Here is a 22,627-nt window from a genome sequence, read left to right on the forward strand (position 1 = left end):
CAATACATATATAATATAGCTAATATAAACCCTGAAAACCAATGATATTAGAAGAAAAAGAGGTAGATAGGTTACTTATATCAAATTCGATGTTTATTAATGGCACGCTGCGTCAGCGCCGAAAGACTCAACACACATAAACGCATAGATAGTATTTTAACCTCACACAACAGAGAGTAAAGGACGGTGAACTAATAACCTCAGCTTCAGTTGCGCACGAAAAAGAGACGGTTATATTTTGCACTACCTCGTCCTGCACAGAAGAGTGGAAGAAGGACGGATATATGCCTAATAATGCAAGCGTAAAAGAGACGGGACGAGACGGTATACTAGAAACTCCAAAGAAAAAAAAAACCGTAAAGTCTTTTCGGCTAATGCCGATTTATGCCTACACTGTAGTTGTATAGTAAAATAAAAATCTTATACTGTGGTATTTAATATATTACGAACTAGCTTTTTCCCGCGGTTCCGCTCGTTTTTAGGGTTCCGTGCCCAAGGGGTGCCAACGGGACCCTATTACTAAGCCTCCGCTGTCTGTACGTCCATCTGTCAGCGGGCTGTATCTCGTAAGCCGTAATAAGTAGACAGTTGAAATTTTCACAGAATGTATTTCTATTGCCGCTATAACAAAAATAATAAAAATTAAATTAAATTAAATCCTTCCCTAAAACAGGAAATATGCACACTATTTGAATTGTCAATACTCAGAAGAGACCTATCTGTTTATTTTATATTCTTTGATCGGAAACTTTAAAATACGTACAACGATAACTTGATACGTACTTATGGCATGTGACATAAGGTCGAAATTGCAATGAGTTGCATTTTACACGAACGTGCACGAGTTTGTTATTGTTAAATAAGTGAAAAATACGAATTATATAAAAGAAATAGTTTTACTTACGAATGAAATGTGATTCCTTGACTTTTGGAAACCTTGCTTGTGTAGTTTGTGCGGAATCTCATCATACACGACGGCATTTTCGGTTGTTTTGGGAGACGAAAACAAAATACACATTACTATCAACGATGTCGGCGATAGCGCGACGCCAGCGGGCGACTGAGCTCAGGTTTGCTAATTAGCTTAGTTTTAACGTGCCACTTGCGGTCCGCGTATAACGTATCTACCTATTTTCTTCTAATATCATTGCTGAAAACACATTCATTTTCTGGGCAGACATGTTATACATGAACCCTTAAAATATTACACTCCTTTTTTTGAGCACTGTATTATAAAAATGTCATCAAAGTTGCCATTATGAATAATGTTTTAATACACGTTCAAAACAAAGGCAATATCGTGGAACTCCCGAGTCCCGTCCCGATATGTAGTAAACATTTGAATGCAAATTGTATTTCTTAACCGCGGGGGATGTTGCCATTTTTGTCTGCTGTGTTTTTATGAGGGTTGCATTGTCATAAGCGTTAAGATCTCGGACGACTTTATCTGGATGCTTTACGCTGCTCGCTTTTTTGGTCGTTGCTGAAATTCATACTGGAAATTCAAAATTCTCTTTGTGTACTAATTTAAGTAATATAAAGATAGCATAACAGAAACAACAAACAAAAATTAAAGTAACAGAAACAACAGAAATTAAAATAACACTGAACAACAAAAATTAAAGCAACAGGAACAACAAAAAAATAAAAATTGTAATGTAGCTTATGACTACACAAATTTTAAACCACGATAATTACCCCCTTGGGCTTAAATTTTCAAAAACACTTTCTTAGCGGATGTCTAAAATTTCAGCCCAATCTATCCAAGTAGTTTAAACTGTGCGTTGATAGACTAGTCAGTCAGTCAGTCACCTTTTCCTTTTATACATAATATTTAGATAATATAGAAGAAATTTAAGTTAGGATACATGATTTTTAAACGAAATACCTAAATATTTAAAAGGAAAAGGTGACTAACTGACTAACAACGCACAGCTCAAGCTACTGGACGGATCGGGCTGAGGCATACAGCTAATACGTAGACATCCGTAAAGAAAGGATTTATAAAAATAGAATCCCTAAGGGGGTAAAACAGGGGTTGCAAATTTGTCTAGTCTACACGGATAAAGTCGTTAGCATAAGCTAGTTTTAAACAAACGTAAATGCGTTCTGTTTACTAGAAAAGTGTTTAACAAATAATTCTAACATATGAGTAAGTTTGCAACGTGCACCTAGTTCAGCAACCTCAAATTTCCGGTTTTCCAAGCGTCCCAGGGCTGAGATAGATAGAGCGTACTTTGACTTTGGTCAAAATTTACTTATACAGACAGATTTATCTGTAGCAGACAGATTTATCTGTCTACTACCTGCGTCTTAAGTCTGAGCAGCAAGTACACTCTTTAGATCTCAGTCTAGAAGAATTTTATTGTCCTTGTTAGCCCATTGACGCTATAAGTCGCCCAATTTCAGATGATCCCTATAAGTATCTACAGCACTCAGAAGACTTACGTATTCCCTTTGTTATGACTATGGGATGATGATTTGGGATGGCTTCGGCTTACCTGGAAAAACAAAAAGTACATTATATATTTTATTTCTTAGGTACATATATAATTTTTTTCTCTTAAAGCAATATTTAGTTAACTTACTCGGTATCAGTAGGTAATATATACGTATAAAAATATAAACTGACTGACTGACATATTGCGACGTACAACCCAAACAGCTGTCTAGAAACTTGAGATTTTGCATTTTGTAAATTATATTAAGTATATATTTTCTTCACTTGGAATGGTGGATTTATAGAAAATCGAAAAAACCCAAGCGAAGCTGGATCGGGTGAAATAAACTAATAGCAAAGTCCTAAAAAGGCACTGAATTGCCTTTAGAAAAGGGTTAAAAACGATAAAACACGGTACACCATCAAGAACAGTACTAACACTGTTATAAGGGGTGTAACTAGAGCGCTAGCAAAAACTTAGCGTTATTGTTATACTATCAAAACACAATCCAATACCAATAACCATTTGCCTCATTTTGTAGTTTTAGTGATTTAGCATTTTCAAACTACTATACCTATAGTTTTTTTTTTGTGGTATCATATCAGTAATCATCAGTACTATCACCTGTCTTCGTGTTTGCTGGCATTCTGGTTACACCCTGTATTATGTACGTCTATCATATTATCATCTATCTATGCCAATAGTAATAATATTATGACCTAGTATTGCTATAGATAGATGACACCAAGTTTAGTAAACTACTCCACTTACAATGTAGGTTTAGAAGAAGTTTTTGATAAACATAAAAAAATGTTTGAAAACACAGACTTCTGTGGTGTTATATAAAGGAACGTAACTATTCTTTTCGTTTGCTTAGTGGCGGGAAACGGATTTTAGTTTCAGTTATATGTTAGTAGACAGTAGGTACGTAGGTTCTTATGTGCAGTGAATATTTAAGAACGAGAATTAATAATTTCATATCTAAGTAAGTTCCAATTTAAAAGCTATTTAATCAAGTCAGTAATTATTATAGGCGGCTAGCAGAGCAACGGTGGCATTTTTACGGTTCCGTTTTCCAGAGAAAAAAAGGACCAGTTACAGGATCACTTCATTGTCTGTCTGTCAGCTGTCATGTCTGTCAAGACCCGTCAAGGGAATCAAAACCTATAATAGGGTAATTCCTGTTGATCTAGAAATTCTAGAATCATAAAATTTGGCAGGTAGCAATGTCTTATAGTCAGAGCACAAGTAGGTACAAAGGTTGGTATGAAGTTGTGGAAACATTACAAACAAAGTGTTTTTTTTTGCGATGGTACGGGACCCTTCGTGTGCAAGTCCGACTCGCACTTGACCGGGTTTTTTGTAACAGTCCAGATGGATCGGTTGGCAAGTTTAGAAACTATTTCAATTGAAAAAGTCTCATAACAAGGTTCAAGTTTTTATAAAACGCAAAACTTATTGAAAAATCCAATTACACTATAGTTAATGAATTATTTAAATGATAAGCAAGCTAAGGAAGAACTTATTTTAATGGCTCTGACAGTACGAAGACTTGCAGAGCCATTAAAATTTAAAACCATTAAAGTACGAATAAGTGATATTGTGAAATAGTGATAATAAAAAGAATTACCTAACCAGCTGAGTTTTAAAGGCTTTTCTCAAACCAGAGCGCGCTCAGAAGGAACCCTCATAGCGTTAATATTAGGTATACCATTTAAAGTTGGCATAAAGAATAATTATCACCAGTGTCTCATTTCTATTTAATTAGGTATATTGTTGAGCTTAGTTTTGAGATTCAAATAATGTACAGAGTCAACAAATTTTAAATAAAACAGTTTGACTAACTTTGACAGACCTGGATACATTGCTTGAGAGTTTACGAGTATTTGCATGGTTAGGGAACATCGGTATTAACAAAAAGTTTTCGATAGTTCTACGTACTTATAAATTTTATTTCAGTCATGTGGCAGATAATCCTTCCCATCGTGTTAACGATAATCGAGGCCCGATATGAGAATGTGCACGTGAAGCAGGACTGGTGGGAAACAGCCGTGATCTATCAGATCTACCCGAGGTCTTTTATGGATAGCGATGGAGACGGGCTTGGGGATCTTAATGGTAAATTATGACGAAATAGCGAGCGAGTGGGTCATCTGTAGGGCGATTGTCTAAAACCTGCATCAATCATTATTACAATCTCAATTGCCCTGATTGGCTGAATTTGTGCGATTCTTGTTGCAACAATGCATTGTACCCAATAGTGAGCGAGCGTTAACTAATCAGAGATGATTGCGATCGTGACACTGTAGCTGTCATTCTCCCGCAATCGCGCAGCAGATATTAAGTGATTACCGCCGCCCATGAACATTTGCAGCACTAGAGGAACCGCCAATGCGTTGTCTTTCAGGAATTTGTTGATCCGCCCCTGGAATAACCTTGGAAAAAATATATGAATACTAGATGATGCTTACTTTATTTGATTTAGGTTTTTAAAAATCCAGTGGGAATTCGTTGTTTTTCAGGATCAAAAGAAGCATATGTCCTTCCCCGGGAAGCAAGCTATGTCTGTATCAAATTTCATCGAAATCGGTTAAACGGATGGGCCGTGAAAAGCTAACAGACAGACAGACAGACAGACAGTCAGATAGATACACATTCGCATATTTATAATATGCGTATGTCCGACCGCCGACGATTTGAGGTAACAAGCACCTATTATAAGTATAGATTGTTACGGCTATACTCATGTATTTAGTTGATGTAAGTCCGAATAGTCAGTCGAGTCGAGACTCAACCGCGCAGCGAGCGGCGAGTCCCTGTGAAAAAGGACCCCGGATGGGTTCGAAACAATGGACGTCTAGCGTTTGATATGAATTACGATGATGAGAGGGGCGTACAATCGTTTTTAATTCGAGCTAACAATTATTGTCAAAATATCAATTTTAAAAACATAGGTACTTAATATGTCTAAATAATTTTAAATACGTATAAAAAATTGCGGACCGGCAGGAATCGAACCCGCGTTCCTGGATTCGCGCCCGACGCTCTGCCGGTCCTCGAATCCAATTTTTGATTATGTATTTAAAATTATTTAGAAATTTCCTTGAAGTGTAGGTAAAACACTATAAAAATTTTAGCATTTAAACTACCGTGAGTGATTTCCATTCTAAATAATATCTGTCCCGGCTGTACTCACGTGTGTAGTCGACGTTAGCCCTACTGTTGTAGTTGTTACTATAAAAATTATAAAATATACTTATGTCTTTAAAATTTCAAAGCAATTTTCTTAGATATTTTATAAGTCTTATATTTTAGGTATCACTTCAAGGCTAGAATATCTAAAAGACCTGGGAATAGACGCTACGTGGCTATCACCGATTTTCAAGTCACCATTGCACGATTTTGGCTATGACGTATCCGATTACTATTCCATTCACCCCGAATATGGCACAATGGAAGACTTTGAACATCTTCTAAAGAAGGCTAATGAACTAAGTAAGTAACGTTTGTTAAAAGTTTTTTGAAATAAACCTCTGTTGTCGCATTTGTAGTTGCCGCCCTTTGACATGGAAGTCACGTGACATGTTGCGGGAAGCCATCTCGAGTCGATTGTATAAATGCGGGTGGTCGATGGTTTTTAAACTAGTCTCGTTTTTGAAATAAACCTCTGTTGTCGCATTTGTAGTTGCTGCCCTTTGACATGAAAGTCACGTGATCTGTTGCGGGGAAGCCATCTTAAGTCGATTGTATAAATGCGGGTGGTTGATGGTTTTTAGGCTAGTCTCGTTCCGACTCGAGACTTAACGACTAACGACTAGGTCGCCATTTTGATTAGGTGGTTGCAATAGCCATTATCGTGCCCTAATGAAGTTAATATTGCAGTTAGGTTATTATAAAAGGTAAAACTCTCGATAAGTTGTGATAGATATTTAATTTCACTTCTGGTATGTTTATACCTCAAAGAGACCGATAGACGCGTTGCCATCGCTTGTCACTGCCATCGCGACCTGTGCATGTCCAAGTTTTTCATTCTGAGAGGAGATCCGTGGTCAATAGTGGGCCGGCGATAAGTTGAGCCTTAATGAGCCTGGGATGGTTCGATGGGAGAGAACGAACCTTCCTGGCGCAGTGGTAAGCACTGTGGTCTTATGAGTGGGAGATCCTGGGTTCGATTCCTGGCAGGGGTTTAGAATTTTATAATTTCTAAATTTCTGGTCTGGTCTGTCGGGCTTTGGCCGAGGCTAGTTACCACCCTACCGGCAAGGCCGTGCCGCCAAGCGACTTAGCGTTCCGGTACGATGCCATCTAGAAACCAAGGGGCATGGGTTTAATAAAATTTGTCATACCCCTTCCAGGTTAGCCCGCTTCCATCTTAGACTGCATCATCACTTACTACCAGGTGAAATTGCAGTCAAGGGCTAACTTGTACCTCAATAAAAAAAACTATTTTTCTCTAACAGATATAAAAGTAATATTGGAGTTCGTACCAAACCACACGAGCAACGAGAGTGATTGGTTCGTCAAGTCGTCACATCGAGACGAGTATTACAGCGACTGGTATATATGGGAAAACGGATTCCTCGACGCAAAGGGGCTTAGACGACCACCAAATAATTGGGTACGAGTAAAATAACACCATTATATTGCACTAGTGTGATAGCCTAATGGCTAAGACGTTCGCCTCATATTCGAGAGATTTCCCGTTTGATCCCGAACACGCACCTCTAACTTTTCGGAGAACATCACTAATTGCTTTTACGATGAAGGAAAATATTGTGAGGAAACCTGCATTCGAGAGTTCTTCATAATGTTTTCTCAAACGTGTATGAAGTCGGCCAATCTGCACTTGGTCGCATGATAGGCTATGGCCGAAACCCTTCTCATTCTGAGAGGAGACCCGTGCTCTGTAGCTCTGTAGTGAGCAAGTGATAGGTCAAACGTGATGATGACTATGATCGCATTTGTGCTTGGAGTTTCATTACGTGATCAAATCACGAACGAAAAGATACGTGTGAAAACCGGAGCAACCGGGAGGGCACATCGAAAAGACGATAGACGTTGGGGTCCTAAGAGTAATAGAATGCCCCCCCTCCTAGTGGACGGCCGACGACGAGGAAGAGCAAACATACCTAATTATTATAGCATGAGTTGTTTGAAGTAAGAAACCCTCTTTAAATACCGGAAATACTATGTCAGTAGATAACATAATGTGATGCGAACATAATAGCATGAATCGTTTGTGACTTGACTATCAGAACGCTGAATATAGCTGAGGAAGCGGAAATTATGTCTGCTACGCGTTAACAAGAAAGCCTGGTAATCTCCAGTGTGACGCAGAAAAACATAGCTGCTAATAGACTAGGTATCTAAATATGTAAAAGGAAAAGGTGACTGACTGACTGACTGACTGATCTATCAACGCACAGCTCAAACTACGGGACGGATCGGGCTGAAATTTGGCATGCAGATAGGTATTATGACGTAGGCATCCGCTAAGAAAAGATTTTTGAAAACTCAACCCCTAAGGGCGTGAAATAGGGGTTTAAAATTTGTGTAGTCCACGTGGACGAAGTCGCGAGCATAAGCTAGTTTATTAATAATTATGAATTGGGAATTTACGTATGTAAAAAATATAAAAAACTGTAAAGTTAGAGGTGCGTGTCCGGGACCGAACCACCGACCTCACGAATAGAAGGCGGACGTCTTAACCACTAGTCTGTCACGGCTATTATTAACTAGCTGATGACAACGACTTCGTCCGCGTGGATACATTTTTCAAAATCCCGAGGGAACTCTTTGATTTTCCGGGATAAAAAGTAGCATATGTGTAATCCAAGCCAAGGTATAATCTATCTCCATTTCAAATTTCATTCAAATCCGTTCAGCTGTTTTTGCGCGATTGAGTAACAAACATCCAAACATCCACACTTTCACATTTATAATATTAGTAGGATTAAATAATTTGAACCTAGTTCATTAAAATCTGCAACTGTATTGAGTCTATAAGAACCCTCAACCAGCACTTATTGTTGGAATTCCATCAAAATTTCAGATCAGTGTCTTTAGAAAAAGTGCATGGCATTATGCTCCGAGCCGCGATCAATATTATTTGCACCAGTTCGGAAGTTCTCAGCCGGATTTAAACTTCAGAAACCCTGTTGTTGTCGAAGAATTAAAGGTAGGACTTTTTATTCTTGGTAGGTACAGTGTTATGAGAATTTAAGATACAGAGCCGCAACGTTTTTTTTAAATTTTTGTCTATTTGTATGACCGTTTGCTTGTCTACACTAATATTATAAAGAGGAAAACTTTGTTTGTTTGTTTGTTTGTTTGTTTGTTTGTTTGTTTGTTTGTTTGTTTGTTTGTTTGTACTGAATAGGCTCAAAAACTACTGGACCGATTTTAAAAATTCTTTCACCATTCGAAAGCTACATTATCCACGAGTAACATAGGCTATATTTTATTTTGGAAAAAAATAGGGTTCCGTAAGATATTTGGGTTTTTCGGACACAAGGTGTAAAAAATCAACCAGAAAAGTTACTTATTTTGCGTACGCTGCCTAAACTATAAAAGATAGAACCATAAAATGTTCTAATTAATTGTAGATCTTATAAATATCTACAAAAAAGTCCGCGACACACTATACCCATCTATGTCGAGTGAGGCACAGCAACCATTTTTTTATTTAAAAATCTTGAATTTTTTTTGGACTACATTTAAACGCGTTTATTTTACTCATGCTATTAATCCTTATCAAAATAAATGATTTCATCACTAAGAACAGTTTATGGAGATAATATTTGGTCTTTGAATGATTAAAATTGGACGTTTGGTTTTGAAGTTATGGCGAAATTAAAATATTACGATTTCTGCTGCACGGCCCGTTGTATTATATAATATATAATAATATAATCTACACTAATATTATAAAGAGGAAAACTTTGTTTGTTTGTTTGTTTGTTTGTACTGAATAGGCTCAAAAACTATTGGACCGATTTTAAAAATTCTTTCACCATTCGAAAGCTACATTATCCACGAGTAACATAGGCTATATTTTATTTTGGAAAAAAATAGGGTTCCGTAAGATATTTGGGTTTTTCGGACACAAGGTGTAAAAAATCAACCAGAAAAGTTACTTATTTTGCGTACGCTGCCTAAACTATAAAAGATAGAACCATAAAATGTTCTAATTAATTGTAGATTTTATAAATATCTACAAAAAAGTCCGCGACACACTATACCCATCTATGTCGAGTGAGGCACAGCAACCATTTTTTTATTTAAAAATCTTGAATTTTTTTTGGACTACATTTAAACGCGTTTATTTTACTCATGCTATTAATCCTTATCAAAATAAATGATTTCGTCACTAAGAACAGTTTATGGAGATAATATTTGGTCTTTGAATGATTAAAATTGGACGTTTGGTTTTGAAGTTATGGGAAAATTAAAATATTACGATTTCTGCTGCACGGCCCGTTGTATTATATAAAGAGGTAATGTCGTTAAGTTTGTTTGTAGGGGGTAATCTTTAGAACTACTGAACCGATTTTAAAAATTCTTTCACCAGTAGAAAGCTACATTATTCCTGAGTGACATAGGCTATACGGGATCTTTAAAAACCTAAATCTACGCGGGCGAAGCCGCGGGGATCAGCTAGTAGCTAATATTCTGGGTTAACAGTTGCCATAAAGAATAGTTTTGATCCCGAAAAACAACTGAGTTCTTTCGGGATAGGCAGCGATATATTTTTTTTGTTAAAAGAGTATAACCATGTTAATCATCACTAAAATTCCCCTTTCCCCTACAACTAAGCGTAAAGCTTGTGCTAGGAGTTGGTGCGACTGAGGTACGACGTGGGATTTGAACCGCCGACCTTTCGGAAATCATTACGCTCGACCTTAACCGTTGAGCTATTGAGGCTCTATTGCAGCAGTTACGTGCTACTCGTGTGTTTCTATCCGGTAAAGACGGCTTGATTAGAAAATAAACTTTTTCAGAGTATAATAAAATATTGGCTTGAAAAAGGCGTAGCGGGTATACGTATCAACGCAGCGAACCATCTGTTTGAAGTCGATAAAGATGTATTTGGTGGACGATACCCTGACGAACCGAAAACAGGTCGACCAGACGTCGGTCCTGACGACTATGGGTATCTCGACCATATTTATACTAAAGACCAGGAAGAAACGTACGAGTTGATGTCACAGTTCCGAGATGTATTTGATGCTATCACTCTTCGGGATAATCTTACTAGGTGAGACAAGTTTATGTACATAAATTGAGCTATATTAATTGAACTAGCTGATGCCCACGACTTCCTACACGTGGTTGATTGATAGATGACACTTGATTTTCCGGGATAAAAAGTAGCATATGTCACTCTCCAGGTCTTTAACTATATCTAGGTAGGTATGCAAAAAATCCCGCCGCCTGAATCCAGCGGCTCCCTGCGACTCGTCTGATGTCGTCCGTCGCTTCCAACGCCGTCGTCCAACAACGTGACGTCTTCCGTTGCGAGGTTGCCATTCCAGCACCTTGGGACCCCAATGTCTACCGGTTTTCCGAACTATGTGCCCTGTCCATTACCACTTCAGCTTCGCAACACGTTGAGCTATGTTGGTTACTCTAGTTCTCCTACGGATCTCTTCATTTCTGATTTGATCACGTAGAGAACCTCCAAGCATAAAACTGCTTAGACGTTGATTTTAATAGCGCAGACATGTTACGTTCATATTACGTGGCGTATAAAATTTATGCTCGGTGATGAGTAAGCAAAAAATACAACACGCACAAGAGTAGAAGAGACCTACGAGACGAGAGAGAGACAGAAGAGAAAGAGAGTGAGAAGCAAGTTCTGCAAACGTGAAAGTCTAAAACTACGACTTTTGATACGTGTGTACTCTCTTCTCTACCATATTATGTCTATTTATTTTTTATATAGGTATAATAATATCGAAAAAGTAATAGGTAGATAGGTACTAATCAATTTTAATGTCAGGATGTCGTATCTAAAGACCTATCCCACCCATCAAGTACATAAGTACATAGCAACCTATATTCTGATAGCCAAATAATGTTTTTATACGTTGAAATTTTCCTGCACTCAACTGGGATTATCGCACAGGGACTATTGTAGATATTGGAGAACAAGATCTGAATCTTATCTGAATCAAACTTAGATCACTTTTCTATGGTTTGGTACCTGAACTTAGTTAATTTATTAATTGACAAGAACGTAACAGTATAACGTCCCCAGCTGTTCGAAATAAATTTTTAACAACCTCGTTCTACTGATGGAAACCATTGCAAAATTAAGGCCAGCGTAGATCTTAAAACAAAAGGTCGTAAAGGACGTTTTCCTGTACGTTGGATGGTTAAGGCTGAAACAAACAAAACGCGTGACGGAAGAGCCGTACGAGAGAAACGTGTCAAACCCTAGGCTCCTTGTAGTTGCAATACAAGGAATGCAATAAATGCGTTAGTAAAAAGGCAAACAATAATAAGAATGTTTATTTATAATTTGTGCCATACATTCCTAGGTATTTCTAAAGGTAGGTTGTACTGGTACCTTCACCATTTAAACATTTTAGCAAAATTAGAAGCGCCAGAATAAACTGTGTCATATGTGGCACAAACCGAAAAAAGCTCCCAGCTCCATAATGCTGTATGCCCTGTAAAAACACAACAACATTTTATTTATTACTAGCTGATGCCCGCGACTTCGTTTGGAATTAAGTTTTTAAAAATCCCGTGGGAACTCTTTGATTTTCCGGGATAAAAAGTAGCCTATGTCAATCTGCAGGTCTTTATCTATACCCATGCAAAAAATCATGTCAATCCATTGCACCGTGATTAAAGGACAAACCAACAAGCCAATAAACCAACAAACAAACACACTTTTGCATTTATAATAAGGGTACTGATTCCCCTTAGTTATTTCATGCCCACACCTCCTGTCACATAATTATTTTTGTTTCCATGTTTCACCGTTGACTGCTGCAATTATGAAAATACAATCAGCGCCAAATAAATAGAGCAAAGGCATATAGCTGTTGCCATACTTCCAATAACATTTAAGTAAAATGTCTTTGACTTCTAAGTACTAAATGAGGTTACTATTCCAGGGTAATGATGACAGACGCTTCAACGGGGATCAAAAACGCAGTAAAGTACTACGGAGAGGGCACTCACTCAGGGGCCCATGTCCCGTTCAATTTCGCTCTCATAGAAGACTTGACGAAGGAGTCTGACGCCAGGGACATCAAATATGCGATCGATCGATGGTTGACCTACAAACCGTTACGGAAGCCTGCAAATTGGGTGGTAATGAACTTAGAACGTACCCATTAAAATAACGAGTACAAGACAATCATAAATTTTGTCATAATCTGTTTTTGCAGTTTTTAAAATGTTTGGTAGAATCCGAAGATTTCAGGAATTAGGTATCCGGAATACGCTTTTCGTTGTTCTTTGTATAAACATACCAGAAGTGAAGTTAATCACGACGCGAATAGGCTTATCGAGAGTTTTTCCTTTATAATAACCTAACTGCAATATTAACTTGATTAGGGCACAATTGCTATTGCAATCACTCAATCAAAATGGCGACGTAAACACAAAAAGCATTTAATAGGCGGTCGAGTCTCGAGGTGGAACGCGACTAGCTTAAAAACCATCAACCACCCACCCATATTTTTATACAATCGACTCAAGATGACTGCCTCGCAAGTCGCAATAGATCACGCGACTTTTCAAAAGGCGCCTAATACAAATGCGATAACATTTTGATTCTAAGTTTAAACTTTTCGTTTGCAACTATTCCTCGGTGTTGAAAACTGACTGGAACACTGGTTGAAGTGTAAGGTTCAGATTTGCGTAAACAAATCAATCTAGAATCTTTGGACAGAAACAGTGATCTTATCTGTTTGATTTTTCAGACTGGCGCCAACGACGTAAGCAGGGTAGCCTCTCGATTCAGACCTGGATTAGTAGATGCATTTAATATGCTTGTACTACTACTTCCTGGTATCGCTATCACTTATATGGTAAGAAGAAAAATCCTTTTTAGGGTTCCGTACCTCAAAAGAAAAAAAGGAACCCTTATAGACTCACTTCGTTGTCTCTCTGTCTGTCCGTCTGTCGTATCTGTCAAGAAACCTATAGGGTACTTCCCGTTGACGAAGAATCATGAAAGGCAGATAGATAGGCTTATAGCACACGTAAGGGGGAAAATCGGAAAACCGTGAACTAGTTTTTGGTTACATTGTAAAACATTCAAATTTATTTATTTAAATGCATAACAGTTTTGTTTTATCGTGCAAAATGTCGAAAAATACGACTGCAGTACGGAACCCTGTGCGTGAGTCTGACTCGCACTTGGCCGGTTTTATCTTATTAAAAAGTAATCGTTTTTTATTGTTGGGGTGAAACTTTTGCAATTCAAAATTTTATTATGTGCAGTTGGGCTTAAGTCTCTTCCATAACAAGAGTGTTTTTTTTCGGTTACTGATTACATTATTATGTTGGTATGTATACCTACCTGTTAGTTTTAAATGAAAGTTTAATAGGTAGCTTGATAAGAAAATAATACTTATCTTGGAAAGTGGAGAGGGTAACTTTACTATAAGAGACTTTACTACATACTCGTAGGTAATATGTAGTAGGTAAATACTTAATAGATAGGTGTCTAGATGTAAAATACTGAACAATTTAGTATAAATAGTAGGTACATAACCTCTGAATAATATAAAACCTAATTTGAGCTGTTAGAAAGTTTTATAAAAGTACATCAAAGTAATATACTAAGTTAACACATAACTTTATATAAAGTGAGTCTCATTTATTATTTGCTAAGGCAAAATGATGAATATTACTAACTTTTCTTTTGGGCAAAGTTTTATTGACAATTTATAAAGAAATATCACATTTCTTCTGTAAGTAACGTGTCATCTAAAAATAAGTGAAATTGGATTATGCTTGTCATATTTTTTTCATCATTTATGTCTCTGAAAAAAACTACATCACTAGGTATGTATGTAGGTACAGTATGCGGTCAAAAGTGATACACATCGACCTTTAGAAGGAGATAGCAAATGTGTAGAGCACTGTCTCTGTCGTTGAGACCGACAAAACCTCATATAGGTATGAGTGACAGAGACAATGCTCTACAAAGCCGAAATGTCATTCTAAAGGCCGATGTACATTACTTTCGGCCGCGTACTGCACATGGATTAAAGCATAATAAGTATTTGCGTGCTTATCTAAACTGTAATAATTAGGTATGGATCACATCATAGAATAAATGCAGGTCCAAATGGAGCAGAACTGTAGAGTAACGATCTATTTTGCCGAATCCTCTTTTAATTCTTCAAAAATTCTCCATACACGGCTTGTTAATTCTTCAAAAATTCTATGATTACGACTTCGCAAAATCACGAACAAGGCATACATTTATAAGGCTAAACGGGTTAATATTAGTCCGCGACAGGTTGAGATGGCAATCGGGGTGTGAGGCGGGCGTTCCCTCCCCGATTGTCATCTCGACCTGTCGCGTACTATACCTACATTTAAAAAAAATGGGTTTAGAAACTTCAAATTTTACATGTAAGACCCCGACTAAGAAATAATGATTTTTCAGAATCCACCCCAGCGAAGTCGAAGCCAGTTTTTTTTTTTTTATTCAGGTACAAGTTAGCCCTTGACTGCAATCTCATCTGGTGGTAAGTGAAGATGCAGTCTAAGATGATAGCGGGCTAACCTGGAAGGGGTATGGCAGTTTTTATTAAACCCATTGGTTTCTACACGGCATCGTACCGGAACGCTAAATCGCTTGGCGGCACGGCTTTGCCGGTAGGGTGGTAACTAGCCACGGCCGAAGCCTCCCACCAGACAGGAATCGAACCCGGGACCTCCCACTAATAAGACCACAGCGCTCACCACTGCGCCAGGGAGGTCGTCAATAATAAGTAGGTATAAAGTCGTATTTATTCCAATTTCATCTTGTTTCCATTACAAAGGGAGAAGAAATCGGTATGGTAAATGGATTCGTGCCGTGGACCGAGACGAAAGACCCGCTGGCTTGCAACACAGACGACCCTATCAACTTTGTAGACGTGTCGCGCGACCCCGTGCGGACCCCTTTCCAGTGGAGCAACGGCAAACACGCAGGTAATGTGATTTTACCCTAACCTAACCGCGAACTACGAAAAAAAACATTGGAAAAAAATCGTCAATCTGTAAATGATCAGAATACAAGAGTTGTGTATAGAAGCAGGCGTTATTTTGCGGAAGTCCATGATATACAATGAACCAAAAGCTTAATTTGCCGTAATCCGGTGAAACAGGTCGAATCTATATGATGCAACATGCAGCATGCGCAATGCACCGCCCGCCCTCCCACTGCTAACCATGCAGGAAAAAGCAGCTACCAGGCAAGCAATACGCACCCGCACCACCACGCAGCACCACACAAATCGCAAAACACACTCGACGCACGTTTCGCCCCGAGACCGGAGCATCCTCAGGAGATGTAGACCTTACAATGCACACTTGCAAAGTCAATTTTGCAATTGTGCATTGTAAGGTCTACATCTCCTGAGCATTCGCGGAGAACATACAGTATAAAGTGCCTATTACAAATGGATTGGAGACCATGGAGCGTGACGAAAGACCCAGTGCCCTGAGCTACGACTGACCCAGTCCTACCGAAGTGTCAAGTAAAACAGTCCGCACCCTTTTTCTCCAGTAATGAGATTTCACCTGATTTTACAAGGGTCGCAATCCAATAAACTCCTTTTGTTTACAAGGGTCAAGTATATACTGTATCTGAACTATAAAGGGAGTTGGCGCCATGATGTCTTAGCTTAGTGGAAGTTCCTACAAGAGACCTATGCCCAGTAGTGGACGTCTATCGATTGACGACGATGATGATGATGATGATGATGATATTTTTAATCACAAGATTATTTGAGATCGATTAATCGTTATATCTATAACGATAGCGCGAAAAATAAGATAATATCCACAATAACATCTTGCTGTAACTTTTGATTCTGATTTTTATATTACGACATTTTCAGATTTATAAAAAAAAAATGATATTTTATTGTATCGTAAATAAAAATAAAGTTACCAAACTGTTCGCAGTACGAGGGTTATTTAACAGCCAGAAACATACTCTGCTTATTAAAAGTTAAAACATACAAAAGGTATAACTTTTTGTTTCCCGACGCGAGTTATTTTGCCGAACACGTTTTAATTTTCAACTGAACCAATTTTTACGAAATAATTCGACGAGCGTGCAAGAAACAATAAACAGGAAACTACAAGATTTTTTATAGCAAAGAATTAATTGGAGCGCACCTTGGTATTTTCACAACCGGATGTTTGGTTTTCCACGGAACATTGCAGTGGAAAATTCTGTTACAAAAGACAAATACAATACAAGTGGACCTTTTCCTTTTGAACGTTCATAAATAGGACCCTGGGGATTTATTTGCTTTTACATACATTTTTGCTTTGCACTGAATTGATTTTATATATATATATATACGAGTACAAACCGTGTTTTACTTTATAATTAAAACTTTGAGAGGCGCTTTGGATCTATAATCGTTTTAGGAGGTTTTATATAGCACCTGATAATAATGCGAAGAGGAATAGGTAATTATTATTCTTCCAGACACTTTTTTCTTTTTTCCCAATAAAGATTTTCTGTCATAAGTATATACATATAGTATGTACAGTTAGCTATGTATTATATATTTCATTATATTATATTGATTTAATATATTATTTATATACATTTTATAGTATATGCCTATTAGAGTATACGTTTATGTATACCTAATATATATAGCTGCATTGATAAGTTCTTAAGTATGTCATAAGGTCGCCCTTTGTTTTTTTAGTGTATCCTGTATACTTGCTTTCTGTAATTTTGTTAACAATAAAGTTGTTTAAATAAATAAATAAAATAAAGATAAAAAGATAGGTGCTTGTGTTATGCGCACTGTACCAGTTGTTTTCTTTGCCGTGTTATTCTAAAACTGTAGAAAATCATGGGCATATTAATTAATCGCTTAACCCGTCTATAAACGAATTGCCGAAAGCCGAGGATGGTTAGTTAGTTTTAATAAAATTTAATTTGCATTTACAGGTTTTTCGGAAGCGGAGAAAACATGGCTTCCCTTAGCTGATGGGTTTGAGAATATAAACGTGGCCAGTCAGCGATCGGCCGTGCGTTCTCACTACCAAGTCTACCGCACGCTGATCAGGCTGCGGATGCGACCGGCTTTCAGACTCGGCCGGTTTGAGTCTCTGGCGTTGAACAACGACGTTTTTGCGTTCAAAAGGTACATTTTACAATACATCATCAACCTAAATGGCTAACACTACTAGACTTCTACCGTTACGGCATATAAACGTAGCTAGTCAGCGATCTGCCAGCCGGCTTGCAGATTAGGCCGGTACGAGTCTCTGGCGTTGAACAACGACGTTTTTGCGTTCAAAAGCTACATTTTACAATACATCATCAACCTAAATGGCTAACACTACTAGACTTTTATCGTTACGAGCATATAAACGTAGCCAGTCAGCGATCTGCCGGCCAGCTTTCAGACTCGGCCTGTACGAGTCTCTGGCGTTGAACAACGACGTTTTTGCGTTCAAAAGGTACATTTTACAATACATCATCAACCTAAATGGCTAATACTACTAGACTTCTACTGTTACGAGCATATAAACGTAGCTAGTCAGTGATCTGCAAGCTTTCAGATTAGGCCGGTACGAGTCTTTGGCGTTGAACAACGACGTTTTTGCGTTCAAAAGGTACATTTTACAATACATCATCAACCTAAATGGGTAACACTACTAGACTTTTATCGTTACGAGCATATAAACGTAGCCAGTCAGCGATCTGCCGGCCAGCTTTCAGACTCGGCCTGTACGAGTCTCTGGCGTTGAACAACGATGTTTTTGCGTTCAAAAGGTACATTTTACATTTTTACATTTAGCATGAGCTAGTAATATATACAACAGAGATCAACCTTGCGCTCTCATTAACAAGTGTATCCATAGCTAATTAGTCTGCCAATGCAACCAGAGTGCCGACTCGGATGGTACGATTTAAAAAAACTTAAATCCACGTCGATTAAGTCGCGGGCATCAGTTGATAATGATATACAATACTGTATATTTTGACAGCTAGTCAAATCAGTTACTTTTTTATCAAACGTCAAAACACGCGCTTAGTATGCGGGATTCTATTACGGATTCTATGAAATATCGGTGTGTGACGTCACAATCATTTGACGTGCTTTTTTTAGTTTAATCGATAATTTAAAATGGTTATTACACTTTAAACCGACAAAGGACGTGGATTTTACGTATTTTGGAAGACCCTTTATTTAATAATCACTGAGAAATAATTTGTTTTTGATGTAGTCAAATATCCAATTCATTTTAACAATTCACCAGGCCTTGAAACTCCGAAAACTAACTTCCATCACAATAGAATAAATTGGCAAAACATTTGTATCAACTCAAACATCTTACACTTGAAAGCATAAGAGCTCGGTAAACAATGGCTTGCAAGAACAACAGCAATATTTTAATATTAAAATTCAATTATTATTATTCGATACAAGAAAATTGCTCTTTTCTATTTGTTTAATTCATATTATTGACAATTCTATTCAATTCTAAAGTTCGATTTGACTTTAGATGGAACAACAAAATATATCCCATATTCTCTTAAAATGCGTCCGAACCTGCAAGCCAGATAATTCTTCATAATGTTCTCAAAGGTCAAGGTGTGTGAAGTCTGCCAATCTGCATTTGACCATCATGACTATGGCCTTCCATCTCGGGGAAGGACATAGGCTACTTTTTATCCCGGAAAATCAAAGAGTTTTCACGGAATTAGAAAAAAACTTAAATCCACGCGGAAGAAGTCGCGGGCATCATCTAGTCTGTATTATAAATGCAAAAGTGTGTCTGTCTGTCTGTCTTTCTGTCTGCTAGCTTTTCACGGCCTAACAGTTTAACCGATTTTGATGAAATTTGGTACAGACCTAGATTACATCCATAGGCTTCTTTTATCCCGGAAAATCAATGAGTTCCCCCAGGATTTCTACAAAACCTAAATCCACGCGGACGAAGTCGTGGGCATCATCTCGTCATCAAAAGCTTTTTAATCAAAACGACGACGATCAAAAGGGCTCTTGCCACCATAGACATTCCTTCGCTCATTGAACCGGCAGGGATTAGTCGGAATGATGGCAAGAGATCTGATGGATTGACGCTGGTTCCCTGAGAGCGGGGACGGGCGCCAATGTGGAACGCAACTTGCGTTGACACATTGGCCCCGTGTCATATCAGGAAGACAGCATCAAGACCGGGAGCCGCAGCAAAAACAGCTGAAAATGGCAAGCGGCGCAGGTATGCATCTCTTATCGAGAGTTACATTTTTGTTCCGTTTGCCGTGAAGACCCTGGGGCCATGGAGCTAAAAAAAAATACGAGACATTTCACCGCGATTAATAGCCTCATCTGGTGACAGAACGGAACAGCCTGGCTGTCCAGCGCGGAAATGCAGCCAGTATTCTTGGCACCATTCCACGAGGGCATGATTTGTATAGTCATAAGATAGGTTTATTGTAATATTTAAAAAAAATAAAAAATATAACTATTGATTCTGCCCCCCAATTGTGTAAGAATAACCATTTCATGGCTATCGCAATCGTCAAGAATTCGGCCCTTGATTGGCTATAACAAAATGTAACCAGCGAATCAACCAATCAAATGGCAGAACTCCTATGACGATTGCGATAGCCATGAAATGGTTATTCTTACACAATTGGGGGGCTGGTCTTCAGGTGGTATAACGACGACGCCTACGTGATTGTCATGAACGTCGGAAAGACCTATCAAGTTGTCAATCTTACTGCCTTTGATCTTATATTTGGACAACTGGAGGTGGAAGCTAGCAGTCTGCATTCTTCGAGAACGTACAGGTGAGTTGGAAGCAACATAAAAATATTACTAGCAAATCGCTCACAAGCTTATGACTACTTACAACATTAGTACTAAGTAGTACTAAACAGTACCCGTAGTACAAGATTTTACGTCTCACCAAACCAAACCAAATTCGAGAGTCAAAATACTTCCGCGTTACAGTAAAATGGACCTAAACAGCCTTGAATTGAAGTCAAATATTCCGACGACAGGGTCTTCTCCGGTTGGCCGAAGGCCAAGCGGGGGTACGGGCCTCGAGGCGTAGCCTCCTTACCCGGGCAAGGCGCCGGGTATTCAATTACCCCGGTGTTGGTCTTCTAGCCGGAATTTCACCGGCTAGGGCCCGCCATCTTGGCTTGGGGCCTCGTGGCTGGTTGTGTTCCCCGCGCTGAGGGCGATAGAGTCGCCGTCGCGCGCGGGGGTGGTGTCTGGTCCGGTCGTGATCTCCGCGTTGCGGACGATAGGCTGGCCATCGCGCGCGGAGATAGTGTCAAATCCGGTGGGTCTCGCGTCGTCATCATCATCGCTAGGATTGCCTGCGTGCCACGCTAGTGGTGGCGATCGTACGAGTTCCCGAGGCAGAGGACGCCCGGTCGGTGGTCGAATGGTCAGCGGAGCGATGCCGTGAAGGTGTGTGTAAGGTCCGTTGTCCGCGCGCGCAAACATGCGCCGCGCAAGTGTACGGACGAGTCAATATTCAATGCCACTGATTTTAATTTCGCAATGTTTCCGCTTGGAGCGCTGGCTGTAGAAGTGTAGACAAACTTGAGCTTTAAAACAAGTTGCTTAAGATCCAGTTTACTGTAACGCGGAAGTATTTCAACTCTCGAATTTGGTTTGGTTTGGTGAGACGTAAAATCTTGTACTACGGGTACAGTTGTAGTACCACTATTTACTTATCAGAAAATTAACTTACGGACTCAAGGGCTCTAATGCTGGGTTTCTATGTGCGTACATGCACGAAGTACTTAAGCTTCATCATCATCATCATTTTTAGGGTTCCGTAGTAAACAAGGATCCCTATGTCATATCCGTCATGTCCGTCCGTCCGTCCATCCTCGGATAATCTCAGAGACTTTAGTGCTAGAAATCTGTAATTTAGAATGTTATTGTTATTTAGATACAAGTTAGCCCTTAACTGCAATCTCACCAGCAGGGCTATGCTGTATCTTTGAAAGTTTTCGTTAGACTTTGAGTCCAGTTGGAAATCCATGAAATTTAGGTCACGTGATTTTGTATTCCGTATCGCATGCGTGGATAACTAGTTACGAATATCTAACATTTGGCAGTTGGCCAACATTAACAGTGAGAGTGGAGAGTGATGATGCAGTTTAAGATGGAAGCGGCTAACCTGGAAGGGGTTTGGCAGTTTTTTATTAAACCCACACCCCTTTGGTTTCTACACGGCATCGTTCGAGACCGCTAAATCGTTTGGCGGTTATTGTTATATATGTGGTAGGTATACTGTCAAGAACACTGAAGAGCTATATACATACTTTGGGCTTGGGATAGCCCCCACGGGCAGCACAAATCGAAGCCCAGCTAGGGGCCTGGCTCTACTAGAGGTCTCATAAGTTTTTAACAGTGAAAGTATTATGAACTTGTGCTGTGCATCTTGGCAAGTTTGGTGGGGTACCTAATACAAAACAATTTTTTTTTCAGCGACACTGTCCATGCCAATCATTTGGACGTAGGTGTAGATGAAGCTCTAGTTTTGAGAATGCAAGTGTGAAATTTCGAACATCTAATGACCAACTGCCGTACTCAGAGTCGCTTAAAGTTTAGCTAAAACGTGACAGAGCTAAGTATATCTCTCACATAAATCCTGTCTCGTTTTAACTCAATCTTAAGTAACGATTAGCGACTCTGAGTACGGCAGAAAATTATGGTTTCGTAAAAATAAAATATGTAACAAATAGATTTACCATTTTTCTAATGTATTGAATAAATCTTTCAAGAATTTTGTTTGTTTTTTTAGTTTTTTTTAGTGCTTTTAGTCTAGTTTTAGGGTTTTGTACCTCAAAAGGAAAAACGGAACCCTTACAGGATCACTTAGTTGTCTGTCTGTCTGTCTGTCCGTCTGGTATCATATGAAAGGTCTTCACCTGTACATTCTAAAACTGATTTTTAATTATTTTTACGCATCATAGTTTTTTAATTATCGTGCAA

The 22,627-nt window shown here is 38.7% G+C and overlaps 2 protein-coding genes across 3 annotated transcripts in view; one reads left to right on the top strand and one right to left on the bottom strand.

Moving 5' to 3' along the window:
* Pde1c (Phosphodiesterase 1c) overlaps positions 1-22,627 on the bottom strand; it is a 184,623-nt gene that overhangs the window by 83,929 nt on the left and 78,067 nt on the right. The window lies entirely within an intron of this gene.
* Positions 1-22,627, top strand: part of LOC117981861 (uncharacterized) — a 55,544-nt gene that overhangs the window by 16,722 nt on the left and 16,195 nt on the right. Inside the window, exons 8-17 of the mRNA XM_069499842.1 lie at positions 4,401-4,559; positions 5,757-5,936; positions 6,902-7,059; positions 8,494-8,619; positions 10,442-10,698; positions 12,569-12,767; positions 13,382-13,489; positions 15,461-15,611; positions 17,602-17,797; positions 20,320-20,457. Of these exons, the coding sequence (XP_069355943.1) occupies positions 4,401-4,559; positions 5,757-5,936; positions 6,902-7,059; positions 8,494-8,619; positions 10,442-10,698; positions 12,569-12,767; positions 13,382-13,489; positions 15,461-15,611; positions 17,602-17,797; positions 20,320-20,457 (1,672 nt within the window). The remainder of the gene's footprint in view (positions 1-4,400; positions 4,560-5,756; positions 5,937-6,901; positions 7,060-8,493; positions 8,620-10,441; positions 10,699-12,568; positions 12,768-13,381; positions 13,490-15,460; positions 15,612-17,601; positions 17,798-20,319; positions 20,458-22,627) is intronic.

The sequence above is a fragment of the Maniola hyperantus genome, chromosome 1 (assembly GCF_902806685.2).
Source record: "Maniola hyperantus chromosome 1, iAphHyp1.2, whole genome shotgun sequence".
Taxonomy (NCBI): Eukaryota; Metazoa; Arthropoda; class Insecta; order Lepidoptera; family Nymphalidae; genus Maniola; species Maniola hyperantus.